The following is a 14620-nucleotide window of genomic DNA, read 5'->3' as shown; positions in this document are numbered from 1 at the left end:
AAGGAAAAGTTTACATCTGCCAATTAAGTAACAAACAAGACTTTACCCAAATGCATTTGAAAGTGACCAAAAATTCTAAGCCCTACCCTTGGCTGTCTAGCTTTTCATCTATGACTCGAGAACAATGAACTATGAAACATGGCATTCACTACCACTCTAATAACTCAGCCTATATCGTGCTAACATAACATCATGGGTCAAAGCTTATACGCAATAATTAACAAATCCCCACGTAGTAACTTGTCCTTATTCAACTGGAAACCACCTGTCTAAGAATCTAAAGGAAACCACCAAACATCATAATTCTTTAGCAGCAAACTATTTCTTAAAGAAGAGATGTCTATCTTAATATCAAACTAAATTCAAATGCAGCAAACTCTATATTAAAGATGCTAAAATCTACAACAAACTAAATTGAAAATCAACCTAATGTCTATCGGTGACATGCACCTACACAAGCACTAACAATGGTCTAAAAGTATATCTAGGCCATACAGATAACCAAGAAACAAAAAGAACTAGCAACAATCTCCATGATCTTCTAGAATGTTTCCTCTGGTATAAAGAGTCTAGCACCTGCAAGCCAATATCTATCCTGCCGCAAGATGTATTACACCAAAAACTAGAGGCACCCATGTAGAACTGCTAGAAGGAAGCTTACACAACTGCAATTGACGCACCTTTTCTACCTGGCATAAGGATGGTACCGACTACTGCCACTATAACCTGCTCTACTTCCATATAATCCACCTGCCCCACCATAACTGGCACCAGGGCCAGAATCATAACCACCACCATAGCTTGACCCACCATAGCCTCCATAGCCTCCATAGCCTCCATAGCCATCACCTCCTCGGCCATAGCCACCTAGGCCACTTCCACCATAACCACCTCCAAATCCCCCACCATATGATCCCAGGCGACTAGAATAACCAAGGGAGGACTCTCCTCTGTACCCACCTAGGCCACTGCTGCCCAACCCCCCATAACCACCGCCAAAATCTCCGCCTCCACCAGCATACCCCCCATAACCACCAAGTCTACCATCAAGACCTCCAGGTGTCCTATAGGAAGCAGCACCAAAACCACTATATGTGTCGCCAAATCCACTGAGAGGGTCACCAATGGAACGAGCCCTAGAATCACTACCGAATGCAGGAAGTGGTGGTGGGTTTGAGGCTTTCTTTGGTTCAGCCTTCTTGATCTCCACCTACAACAAAGCAAGCAAGTTAACCTACGTTCCACAAACTTTCAATTATCTTGACATCCCTGGCATTGAAAACTGTAAAAAAATCTGTAACGATATCTGGCTAAAGAACTTTGGTTTTTTTTTTTTTAAAAAAAAAAAAACTTAAAACATTTAACTGGAACCAAACAACAGTAAGAAATACCAAACGAAGAAAAATTAACAAACATTATCAAGTATAACATCAAAAATCTTAGAGAACTTAAAGTGTGACATGGAGCAAACCCACACCCATCTCTGTGTTTTCTGGCAAACCACCATTCCACTGAACTCACCTGGTTACCCGCCAGATCAATCATATTACCCTTCTCAAGCATATCATCTACAACTTGTTCGCTGTCAAATATAATAAATCCAAATCCACGAGAACGATTGGTTGCATGATCACGAATTATCTGGTGGTCCACCACCTTCCCATACTTGGAAAAGAAATTTTTGAATTCATCTGTTCAGGAACATACAAGAATTACAGTATCAATTAAATACATTGAAATTATATGATACTAAAAAAAATCATAATCTGTGGACAACCTACCATCAGTAACAGTTGTTGGCACCCCACCAACAAATATTTTCTTTGTTTTAAAATCCTTAGAATGCACAGAGCCTTTTGGGATGGTTCGTTTTATCTCCACCTGTCAGCTCAAGAATGATTTCAAAAAATAAAAATCTGAAGCTTTCCAGGGATAAGGTAAACATATATTATTGGCTCACTGGCTAACCAAGAACTACCACAAGATAATTAATTTGGTAAAAGATGTCAAGGATCAATAGAGCCACCATATTGAACATAAAATCAGTAGACATCACAATAAAAAAGGCAAACATTTCAGTAAAATCTCATAATTTCTTGAGACTGGCAAAACAAAGTAGAAAACACATTAATTTGAAATAGTAAATAAACATCATGATGGAGATGTATCATGTAACAGTATAAGCCAGGCAACTATATTAGTTAACTATTTGTAGTTGCTGAAAGGTTTTCAATATCTCAAACAAGGTGTCACACATGGGCCTGCAATTAAAAAATTCTTTTGTTAAAATTTCATCAGCAGTAGAAAGGTAAGTAAGTTGAGAAACAATGTAGGACTCCAATATATGGTCCTTGTGGGGTTTGTCCATACAATAAATTTAATCGTTGTATTTGAATTCACTTCTAGTATTACATTTTAGACTCAGCTTCAGTAATTGGAATTTGCAATGCGGATTCACCAGTGTAGTCACCTACTCAACCAGGCCCTCTGTGGGAGTCCAGGCAAGGGGAGCCAACCACAAGCAAGGCACTCGCCAAGATTTCTAGGCATCAACCTAGACAATCATCTAGTAAGAGCTGTCTAGTTGTGTATTATGGAATACAGATGCCTTCTACTTCTTAGTTCCTTGGTTTTGATTTGTGTGGAACATATTTTGTTCTACGGTATCATTATCATGATGTAACGTAAAGATTCCATTTAGTTGCTTTTAATTCGTCAATTTGAGCATGTGCTATGTATCTTTGAATGTCAAAATTGAAATTCTCTAGCATTATATTTGATTTGTTGACCAGATAATGCAGTAGCACTCGACTGGTTGGACCAGCATGAACGGGTTTGGAAACCCAAACCCAGTCGGAACTAGCCCAACCTGATTTTTTGGTCTACTAAGGGATGTAGTAGTTTACTTAGTTTTTATGTCATTTGTTTATCATGATTTCTTACGTAGGAATAGGAGATAGAGAGATAGAGTTTGACTGCAAATAAGTTTCAGTTTTAGAGTCTAGTTAGGAGTCTTTGTTTTTCTCTTTATATAATTGCATGTACCCAACGAAAGAAACAGATTTGATGAACTACAAAATTGATATTGAGTTTTTGCTCATGGTGAGTGTGGCGTGACTCTTTCTCCCTGCAATTCTGAGTCTTATCTCAGGTGTCTTCCCTTCTCTCTTTGGACCTCCATGAAATGGTATCAGAGCCGAAAGACCCCATCTTCCTCCCTCCAACTAATCTCTATCTGCCAGTTCTTTCCTCCTCCTACTATTCCCACACTAAGTTCTGGCGCATAATAGTACCCTTCGATTGTGAACTAATCTCCCTAACTCCTCCTTTTCCCCCATTTTCTATGCATAGGACCATCTGTCCTAGGTGACCTTAGCCTCTGAATCTCAAATCTGAGATCTTTTCCTGCGGTGGAATATCACATTGAGATCAAATCTCATCTCTGTTCTATCACCTGGCTTGGTTTCAGCAGTCCTTTAACTCCTTCGTAGTTGTTGTTAATGTGTATTCAAGAGACCTCGCCAATACCGACTCCCCCTCAACACGGCAGGATCGACTGAAGCATATAGGAGGAGTTTTCACCTTCAAAAGGTGTTGTATTTCCGCCGTTTCAGTACATTCCAAGGTAGAAAATGATACTTCAATTTCCCCCTTTTAAAGCTCAAGTTCCCAAATTACCCTTGTCCTTTGTTTCTTATTGAAGCTTCCATCCTTTAATTTATTTCCTTCCAAGTATAACCTCAATCTATAATTCAAATCCATATTGTATCCCTTCCATATCTTATTGACAAATTACCCTTTAAATTCCCCATTACTTAAAATTCTACCACCATCCTCATAATCTTCAGTTTATTTACTATATTACCACTAAACCTTTGATTTGAGTGTTCTCTAGCTTGGGTGGTCTAATAAGGATTGGTAGCAGTTTAGTTAGCCTTTATGTCTTTTCTTTGCCATAAGTAGAAATAGGAAATAGAGTTTGATTGCAAGTTCGTTTCAGTTTTAGAGTCTAGTTAGGAGTCTTTGTTTTTCTCTTGATATAATTGCATGTACCCAACGAAAGAAACATATTTGATGAAATAGAAAATTGATATTGGGTTTTTGCTCAAGGTGAGTGTGGCATGACTCTCTTTCTCCGTGCAACTCTGAGTCTTAGCTCAGATGTCTTCCTGATGTAAGACAAAACATGAAGAAAAAGAGGCCAGAATACTGTTCATGTTACTGTTCAAGTGAACAGTGTCACAGCCCATATTTTCCTTGTGTGGAAATATTTTTTAGAAGATTTTTTGGGCCCATCAAGTGGAGAAAGATTCTATCCTAATGCTGCTATAGTTTAGTTTATATTTTCAGTTTTAGAAAGTATATTAGGTAGATTCTAATTTCAGTTTGTTACTATTTTTGTTTTGTTCTCTAGAATATGAGTTTCTATTTTGAAATAAGGCAGCGAGGAAATTTCTATTTTGGTTGTAAGCTACTTGGTAGTAAGTTACTTTCTACTTTCTATTTACTTGAGGGGCAAGGTATTGCTGCCTATATATGTAATGGAGTAGCCTCTAGCCGATTTGAATAGTTGAATGAAAAAATTGCTTTGAAGCAAAAGATTCTCTTGTCCAATGGCTGTGACATGAAGGGCTTCAAAAGATTCTCGTGTCCAATGGCTATGACATGAAGGTCTGGGAGGCCTGGCTGAGAGAGCCAAAATCCTAGTGCTAGTAGGAGCCAGGCTGTGAGAGCCAAATTCTCCTATCCCTTTCCCTCTTCTTCTCCTATCTTCTTCCCTTCCTCAATCGATTTCCCCTGCTGTGACTACCTTGTGACGGCTACAAGCTGCTGTTGTGAACCTCTTGGAGGCCAGAATTGAACCACCAATTGAGCCTAGACTGCTGCTGCTGCAACCAATCAAAGAGAGACCTTCTACACCCTGCGGTTCTGCTTCAGCCTTGGTTTTTCTTAGGGGTGTAAATGGATAACCAAAAATCCGAATTCGATTCGTATTCATATCCGTTTAGGGCTATCCGTATCCGTTTGGAAACTATCTGCATCCGTCCGATAACTAATCGGATACGGATTCGGATTCCCCATTTCCGATAGGAAATCCATTCTGTTTAACTTTCCATTTACAACTTTACTTTTTTTCACTTTTAATAAAGGCAACAATGCTATCACGTGGGCTGGCAGGAAACATTGAGGTAAAGGTATTAAAATAAATTAAAAAGGCAATGAATAGAGGCGTAAAGAAGTTTCTAGGAAATTGGTATCCTTGTCTATTGTCCCTTCCGTTAATATCCTTTGCTTATTTCAATGCTGGAGAGCTATTCGTTTTTTCTTGAAGCTTCAAGGGTTTCGAGGGAGAGCTTCCTGTATGTTGCAGCAATCGAAGCTCCGACACCGATCTACTCCCAAACTGAGAAAGGGAAGGTTTATCTCTCTCGCTTCTAAGGGAATAAGAGTTTTAGACAAAGATTCAAAGTAGAACTTCTTGTATGCATCAGCGCTTGCTCCAACAAACCAACAAATCGACAGGGTAAGAGCTTCTAGTATGTATAACAGTTTAAGCTCCAACAGATCGACAGGGTCAGAGGAGAGCAGGCAAAAAGGGGTTGGAAATGTGTGTGTCCCCGGGGGGGGGATGGCTGGGGCGGAAGGGGTGGTTTGCATATGCAAGGGCTGGGGTCGAGGATAGGATCGAAAGGGCAGTGGTGGAGGTTGGGATTGGGGTAGCGGCGGAATAAGGTGGGGGTTGGTTTCCGGCGATTTTCTTCAGATTGCTTTTCTCAGAGAATAGGTGGAATTTTGGTTTATCGGATCGGATAATATCCCGATATCCAATAAACTCCCGGATTTGAATATGATATTAGTGTTTTAAATTCCATCGGATATCGGATCGGAGTTGGATATGCCATTCAGTAGACGGACTCAAATTCGGATAGTAGTAAATCCGAGCCGAATCTGATCCGTTTACACCCCTAGTTTTTCTCCAGCAACTTTGTTCTCCAATTTCTCAGCAACAAGAAATCTGATCCAGCAGTGCTTTGGAGGACTGATTGAAATCACCAATGGCTAGACTCGATCCCTGGTTTTGAGTCCAAATTCTTGCTGGTTAGCCAGATCTCATCAAACCCTCTATTTTCAAGGTCTGACTCATATCTCCGCAACCATTGACCAGATCAGGCTGAGATTTGGAGAGGTTTCTTATTGCTGTCAGACCTTCCTTCGATCCCAATTTGACACCAAACTACTGGCTGGTTTGCATAGTATTTGTTACCTTTTATTCTGGTGTTTACCTACTAATTCTGATTTGCTTCCATTATTGATGATCTACTGCAACTATTAACGATCCTACTGCAGAGTGGTTCTTAGATGAACCCCTTCTACATTACTTCCCTTTTCTCTTTGGGCCTCCATCACCAAGCATCATTATATGTCTGATGATTCATTTGGGCTTAGTTTTTATTAAAAAAAAAATGTCTAGATTGCTAAACTTTTAAATCTCATAATGCAAAGAAATAAAGACCGAAGTTTGTCCTTAGAAGTTCTTGGGCAATGCCTAGGCAGGTAACCAAAGGGTCTGCAGGCTGCAACCTAAGCAGGAAACCAAAGTTTCCAAATAAATTGGGATTTACGGTGAAGGTTTTCTTAAAGAACAATAAGCAGATTTTGGGGAATCCATGGGTAAATTCTGATTAAGGCTTCTATTACCCTACAATGCCTTTACTTTCTTTTTGTTAACTTACGTAAGCTGTGGGAGATACTGGACTGACAAATTAACCTCAATGGCGAAAGGTGTTCTCTGCAGAAACATCCAAATGGCCAGATGACCACACCTGACCCCCCTGCCATTGATAATAATCAGTATTGATCCAAAAACCTAGGAGAGAACTATCATAATCCAACTAGCCACCTTCAGACCAACCAACCCACAAAGAAACATCCACTCTTCAAACCAAAGTAAACTGAAACCTTCCACTTCCTTCCTAGAAGGAAATGAGCAAATAGCTTTCTCAATCCTACAACCATACAACTCTTAATTACCAAGATGAGAAGCCTAGTAGCCACAAACCTAGTTCTCTACTCCCAACAAGGCAACACGTTCAATACTTCAATCCCCTGTGACTTCAAGTTTACAAATACCTCATCAAATAGGTGGTATCTGCTGATCCGAATCTGAAAGTAATGACCTTCAGGAGATCACACCAAGAGCCAGCCATTTTCTTATGTTAGTACTTGAGTGTACAAATCCATTTCATAGCTTGAAGTCAGTATCATACCATGGGAAATAGAACCTCATCGTGACGAAAATCATTGCAATCACTCTTTCCATTCAGATTATGAAAGTATGGCAAACACGCTGAACCAATTTTTATTTTTTTTTTATTTTTTTTTTGGGGGGGCATGGGTTGAAGAGTAAATAAGTCATTTCACATTCTTCTTCCGTCACATCAAAGTTAATGATTCTTATAGATGAGCTTATCATCCTTCTGAGTTTTTATTCAGGGAACCACTCTCTGTGGGGAAAAAAATTCTGAGGAATCTCACAATAAGTGACCAATAACTTGCATTTTCTGCAATTAATGCAGATACTTCAGGTTTTGGCAACCTCCAAAAAGTTGTAGCAAAAACAGCAAGACGGATAAGTACAACACCCCCCCCCCCACACACACACACCAGAAAGGATGGGGGAGAAATAATACTTCAAAAAGTTTCTTTAAACAATTTCAACTCCACATAAACAGAAAACACGAACTCAATCAAAGATGACAAAAACTTTAAAAAAAATGACATGGCAAATAGTGCTTACTTGTTTTCCGTTAATGACATGGGTTTCTTCGATAACCTTGTCAACCACCGACGGCTCAGCATATGTAATAAACCCAAAACCCCTTGGCTGCCCCGTGTATCGATCTTTCATTATAACTGAATCAGTTATATCTCCATATTTTCCAAAATATTTGGTGAATGTCGCTGATTGCATCACAATAGAGAGGCGAAGGGAAGTCGTGAGCGAAAAATCCCACAAACAAAACAAAGCCATACAAACAATCAACCTAAACACTATATCGCTAAACTCCAATAGGAAAACTCTTCTTTTTTTTTCTTTTTTTTTTGAGGGGGGTAAGGGAAAACCCTATTAGATAAAGAGCAATAAAGCCAAAACCAATCCAGATTCACCAACAGACGATGAATCGCATTATTACATGTGAGAGGTATTTATTTCAATCTAAACCAGAATTTGAAGATATAATGTAAAAAATAATGCTAAGTATTAAACAACGACGGAAGGCGTACCGAGACTCGTATCTTTATGTAGTCCTCCGATAAAAATCTTTCTGCAGTCGATAGAAGAATGAAAACCAGAATGAGTGAAGCTCAAAAAAAGAAATAAATAAACAACCAACTTAGATGGATGTACGAGAAGAAGACAAACCCGGGACTCGCTCCATCTCCTGTGTTTTTCTCCGATGTCTTCAAATCGTTTTCTGACGAAGCACCCTTAAAATTCACCATGTCTCCGAGAAACCAGATATCCGAGAAGGATAGAGAATAAGGTGTGAAAGGTGAATAAAGCTAGGGTTAGGGTTTTGGCTTCTGCGACCACGCGGCTATATAGGGAACGGATGTGCAGAGAACAGACAGAAGCAGCTTTGGTTATAATGAAAGGAAATCTGTAGAAAAGGCGAGGAATTGGGATTTGGGAGTCCATTTGATCGTGAATTCGTGATAAACACGCGACAACGGAAATCTTCCGTTTTCAAAAGTGGGCTTTGGGCGGACGGGTTCGGGAGTCGGGTGCTTAATTCATAATCCGGACCCATTAACGGTAATATCGAGAGAGGTTTCCATGACGCCAGTGTAGGGATAAATCTGCACACCATATGAATACTGATCATGTAAATAATGGTATCATCCACCTGAAGTCACATTAGTCAAAATAGGAAAAAGTGTCGGTGTGAGTTTCATTTCTTATTATGTGAGAGGGCGCACATTGGAATTTGCCTTTCGAGATTGAGCGTTTTTTTTTCATTAAAATTAAATGTTGGAATTTATTCAACAATTGTGTGGACGGTTTTGCGTCATTCTTTGGTTCAATATTGGCCTTTTTTTTGACGATTTTGGGTCATTTTTTGGTTCAATGTTGGCCTGATTTTTTGGCTAAGGAACATATATCTTTAAAGAAACATCCGTTTGTATAGGTGCATTCATAGCACTTGGATTAGAATCTTTTAATCCCATCTACTCATGTCAATGGACACACCCATTCCATGAGGTGTCTTGAAGGGATACATCCACCACTATAAATAGAGGTGAATTAGACAGTCCAAATCATTCAATTTTTGTGGGACGTTTCAGTCAGTTAGGTTTTAACAAATTCTCAATTCTTTGATAGTTTCAAGTGATTACTGTCTCTGCAAATCAATAATCAGTCCAGCCCGTTTTATCTTGGGAGGCAGATTTGCTACAACCCAGTGCAATAAGAGGGTGCAAATAACTGTCTTAAGGACAGAGCGTTCTCGTTCGACTCAGGCTATCTCTTTGTCCTCTTCTTTTGATATCAGTGTTTTTCTAATATTAAATAAAAGACAAAAATTTTCGAGCATGCCAAAATGGGAAACCGCACCAATGAAGGTGTGACATAGATTTGTTCAATAGAGAACCCACGTTTTGCCTAAAGAGAGAGTGTCAATGTGAGTCGGTCTTACATGTATAAGGTTTCCCATGTCGCCTAATACAAACAAAATCTCTATATATCTCTTTCTTTTCTTTTGTGCTTCCTCATTGTTTATCCTTGGTGGTTGGAGGTTTTCGGAGGATTGCATTTAGTAACTTTCCTTGAATTGACTCCAATCATTGCACCTTATTTTTTAATAAGAAGACAGAAAGTATAACTAATTAAGATGGCAAATTTTTACATTGTTAATATTTGGTTCCATAAACTATTCCTTTGAGGAACCAAGAAGGGAACCTCATATCTATGACCAATACTTCATCAATGAAAACACCTGGTAACAAGTTTATTAAGTAGTGGAAGGATATGGAGATATAGTAACAATTGGTCGTTTTCTCTTAAATTACCTATCATAAGGGATTCAAAACATGAAATCGCGATTTGAGTTGATCCTAGCCAAACGGCTTAGATCAGTTTGGATTGTTTGGAATCAGTATATTTTTGACTTCTAGGTTTTCTCGTACAAGAAATGAACAAGTCGGCTGATTTGGCCGATCCAATCCCAATTCTTAAAACCTTGCTTATCATCTATGTCATGTCTTCACTTGTTGTCTCATTTTCTATTTCAAAAAAGAGAAAGGGATCTATACATTGTCCGTTTATATTGACATCTTATATGTCGAATCAATAGTACATAGTGACAAATTATTTAACGAGGGAAGATAAGAGACCCACTTATTTAATGAGAAAATAGACCATAATAGGAGAGTACACATTGACAAGATATACTCATGTTCTCATATAATTATTATAACAATAAGAATATTAGATTTTTTTTTTCCCTGTAATTATTAAAACATCAAGATTATTTTAGGGTCTAAGAATCATTCCAAAACTTAAACACTTATCCTAAAGAACCCAACCATGCTACATGTGTAGCAAATCAATGTTTAAATGATTTTACCAAAAGTAACTACCTTCTCTATTTTATTCAACATAGCCTCCTCCCCTAAGATGTTATCCATTGTTAATAATACATTTTGAAATCTCCTTCAATCCAACTTTTGGGTTTTGTCAAATATACCAACTTATAAACAATTCATTTCACCTCATGGGACATGGCTTTCCAACGGGGGGGTATTGAATGTTGTCTTGCACTAGTAGGCCTAAATGCATCATTGGGCCTGACTGGTTAAAAGTCGGCACAAATTGACCAGTTTGTAAACGGTTCAATGTTGGACCTAGTCTGATTACTAATTGATCCGTAACGGTGTGAGGCCTTAAATTAGTGGAGATCGATTAGGCTTGATCGAAACCAACAATGGCCACCCTATTGACACCCTTGGTTTCCAATCTACCCCTATTTGTGGTAAGCTTGGGTGAGGTGTAAAACATTTACATAGAAATATAGGGAGTCTTGTCGTTGCTAAAGCTATATTTCTTTCGTCCTTAAATATTTTTATAATAATTTATTATATATTTCCATTTTATTGGCTTTATTTAAGGGTTGGTCATGACTAATAAGCACACTTGACCATGATTGAGGGAAAATAATCCATCCATGTTATGGGGTTGAGTCCTCCATGAATGGTAAGATTACCGATAATAAATATACCATCAATATTGTGGTAAGACTATATTTCTAAAATATGAAATTAATGTTGTTTTCTAACCTTTTTGTATTGCAAATTAGTTTAAGAAAATCTCTTCCTGACCCTTATATAATTACAAAAGGACAAGTTTGAGCTCGTTTGTTTTATTTTATTACTTTATTAATTGAGACAAGTTTTCCTTAATATGCTTTTTTATTTCTTAAAAAATAAAAAATTTGACCATAAAAAGGAATGGATTCCTTAACATTAATCAAGTTGGTTTATACATATTAGTATTTTAAAGGGACATTAACAAGTTTAGCTAGCTACAGCTGTTTGTAGTAGCAATAGAAGCATTATTTCCACATGACCTTAAAATGAAAAGATCAAGAAGGACCAGTGTTACATGACAATAAAAAAATGAATGAGATATTAAAAATCACAAAAGCATCATCATATGGATTAAATATCTTACGTTTTAATACACTTAGAATAAAAATTTAGCACATAGAAGACAATAAAGTGGTATGTAATAATTTTGGTTTAATTTCAGTAATCATAACATTGTGGTAACTTCAATTCTGGGAAATCAGAAGCATGTCCATAAATGTGGCCATTTTGCCTAGACACAAAGTGGGGTGAAATGATCACCCCGCCCCCATGAAAGGTGGGAATTCCATCCCTATTGATGTTTTTATGTGTGCTTTCATTGGTCCCGCATTGATGCAGCAGCCACGCTCCTAGACAGAGATCATGTTCCCTAGTTTTTTTTCTTATATATAATTAATTTTAGGAGAAGAATTGTCTATAATTGCCCTTAAAGAAGTACCCTTTTAACATACAATACATACACATCTTTATGAAGTTGTCTTGGATGTTGAGTTTTCGGTCCGTCTGAGATCTACATCATTGTCTTGGATGTTCAACTCCCATGAATTTGTTTTGAGTTACATTTTCTCACTCATGTAACTAGATTTTTGTAGTGTTGTTACCCACTATGTTTCTAAATGGACAGTCATTTACCCATTGATTTTTATCCGCTGCTGTACTCATCGTATGACACTGTAGGTGTCATGTGTCATATGGGGCTTGCTGTGCACACATGGCACTTGCAGTGCCGCATGATGAGTACAGCAACACTGCAGTTACAGCAGCGGATTAAAGTCCTTTACCCACATTGGAGTTTTTGGAAGTCCTGTTTTATTGAGGATCTTCTAAATCTTATAGTTTTTTTTTTTTGTAAGTAAATGTACTTCATTTTTTTTCCTTTATAAGTTCAATATGTTTCCCCCTTCTTTTTTTTTTGGGGTGGGTTGGGGTGGGGTGGGGGGGGGGGGGGGTTGCACCCTAAACTTTGTGAAGTTGTGAATTTCTTCTTCTTCTTTAGCGATATAGCTAGAAAACCCAAGTCTCAAAACTCCATGAAACCTAAATTTGCAGTTGCTTATACCCCATGAAGGTCAAATGGAGCCTTACTTTTCAATGGTCACCAAATGAGCGAGAGGGAGAGATCATTGAGAAATTGAATTGGTTAGGGCTTAGGGTAAGAGCTACAAAATTAAATTGTATGCCTCTAGTTTTTAATTAATGATGGATGTGCCACATCGGGGAGTTACTGTATAAAATATTTCCTTTATGGGGTAGAGGGTGTAATAAGTGAAAACTTTTTTTACCTTAATTGAATTTTGAGCAAAATAAGCCAACAACGCGAATGTGCAAATTCGCGCACGGCTTCTAACATCCCACCTGTGGATCCTACACACTCTCTCTCCTCATTAACGTCCCTTTATTGGACAATTCGATCACCCACCTCGTAATTGGTGGGAAATTACACTCAAGCATCATAGCAATCCTTCGCCTGTTAATTTTTTCAATTATGTTTCCTGGCATCAATTGAATGAAAAATGACACTAAGTAATTTACAGACCGGCTCCTCTCCAATAAGCTCGCAACCTAGGGAGTGCCTAATGAGCATCCGACGGCTAGGTTGCTAGCACACATCCCGTTGCACATAATTTACACATTAGACTAGGGTTGTGAGAATGTGTTGTTCTAGGAAAGGAGCATTTTCAAAAAAGACAAGAGACAGAGAGTAATACTTCACATCCCATTTCTTTAAAGTTCTTTAAAAATAAAGGATAAGGTTCTTGGTGCAGCTAGACAGGGTAGGCTAGCACCTTTGCGTATACCTCTCTCCACCTCATATGAAATGACATCGCTGCCCTCCTATGTATGAAACTAGTTTGGTGCAACTCATTGGTGCACTCTCCTTTGCCATTTGCTCGAGACCTTCTCCCATAAACATAAAAGAAAATGCAATCATTCATCTAGTAACCAGGTTTGCTTTACTAACTTGAGAATTTGGGAAAATATTAAATGAGACCCTAAGAGAGTGTACATTAGCACCCTCTCTATCTTACTCTTCCTCATCTGTAATGACCTTGCAGCCCTCTCATGTATGAAATAATTCCATCTCTCCTCTATGCCACTTGCTCAAAGACCTGTCTTCCATTAAATTTGTAGATGGACTACAATATGGTATCAAGGAAGTCTAATCACATTGCTAATATATGTAGGGCTGTTGAATTTCAGCCTCACCGATCATACCGATTGAAATGACTAGTTCAATCAGGATCAGGACCAAGATGAAACAAATCTTATCGGGCTAGCTTCGGTATGGGCTCCTATGAAACAGATATAAACCAAAATCGATTAAGTCGAACAAAATGAAACCAGTTGAAACCGAAATCAACAAAAAATGAATAAGATTTGATAAACAGTCGAAAAAATCAAGAAAAATAATAAGGTTACAATATTGTTGCAGCCAAGGTTGATTACAACAAGATTTTCCCATGCCCAATACCAAATCAACAAAGGTTCGATATATAAGAGCCCGTTAAGACAACTCGATAAAAGACTGCACCAAATTACATTGGAACTGAACTTTAGCTCTATGGTTTGGTTGGATTATTAATAGTCCAAAACGGGTTCAATATGATTTAAAATCGGACCGAACCGACTAATTGACACCATAGTTGGAATCTTACCATGGTTGAAGTGCTAGTTCCTATAACATAAGAGTGGATCTCAAGGGTAAAAAGGTAATTTAAAGGAACCTACAAGGAAGGATGTCAATTTAGAATCAAACCGAATCGAACCAAATCAATTTTGGTTTTATGTTTAAAACCGTTAAACCGAACCAGATTACATATTTTCAAACTGAATAAAGAGCCAAATAAAATTACATATATATAATTTTTCAATCAAAGGTGGATGATAAAATCTATTTTTTAATAGTGTTTGGAAAAAGTTTGGTGGATATGATCCTTACAAATAAGGGTTTTTTATTTGGTAAAGATGTAAA

The 14620-nt window shown here is 38.0% G+C and overlaps 1 protein-coding gene across 1 annotated transcript; it reads right to left on the bottom strand.

Moving 5' to 3' along the window:
• Positions 1 to 306: 306 nt before the first annotated feature.
• LOC122640449 (heterogeneous nuclear ribonucleoprotein 1-like) lies at positions 307 to 8607 on the bottom strand. Its single transcript, XM_043833652.1, has 6 exons — positions 8426 to 8607; positions 8287 to 8327; positions 7799 to 7962; positions 1782 to 1881; positions 1522 to 1691; positions 307 to 1210 (listed from the first exon to the last, which is right to left on the bottom strand). The coding sequence occupies exons 1-6, from the start codon at positions 8503 to 8505 to the stop codon at positions 686 to 688; spliced, it is 1080 nt and encodes a 359-aa protein (XP_043689587.1). The 5' UTR covers positions 8506 to 8607; the 3' UTR covers positions 307 to 685.
• Between the last annotated feature and the right edge of the window lie 6013 nt (positions 8608 to 14620).

Source organism: Telopea speciosissima, chromosome 9 (assembly GCF_018873765.1).
Source record: "Telopea speciosissima isolate NSW1024214 ecotype Mountain lineage chromosome 9, Tspe_v1, whole genome shotgun sequence".
Lineage (NCBI taxonomy): Eukaryota > Viridiplantae > Streptophyta > Magnoliopsida > Proteales > Proteaceae > Telopea > Telopea speciosissima.
The sequence above is the reverse complement of the archived record's forward strand: the minus strand, read 5'-3'. Positions and strand labels throughout refer to the sequence as shown.

Coding starts and splice junctions, on each gene's coding strand:
- LOC122640449 (XM_043833652.1), bottom strand. CDS start 8,505: ATGGTGAATTTTAAGGGTGCTTCGTCAGAAAACGATTTGAAGACATCG. Junction 8,328..8,425: donor GGAGATGGAGCGAGTCCCGG/GTTTGTCTTCTT, acceptor TATCGACTGCAG/AAAGATTTTTATCGGAGGAC. Junction 7,963..8,286: donor ACATAAAGATACGAGTCTCG/GTACGCCTTCCG, acceptor TGATGCAATCAG/CGACATTCACCAAATATTTT.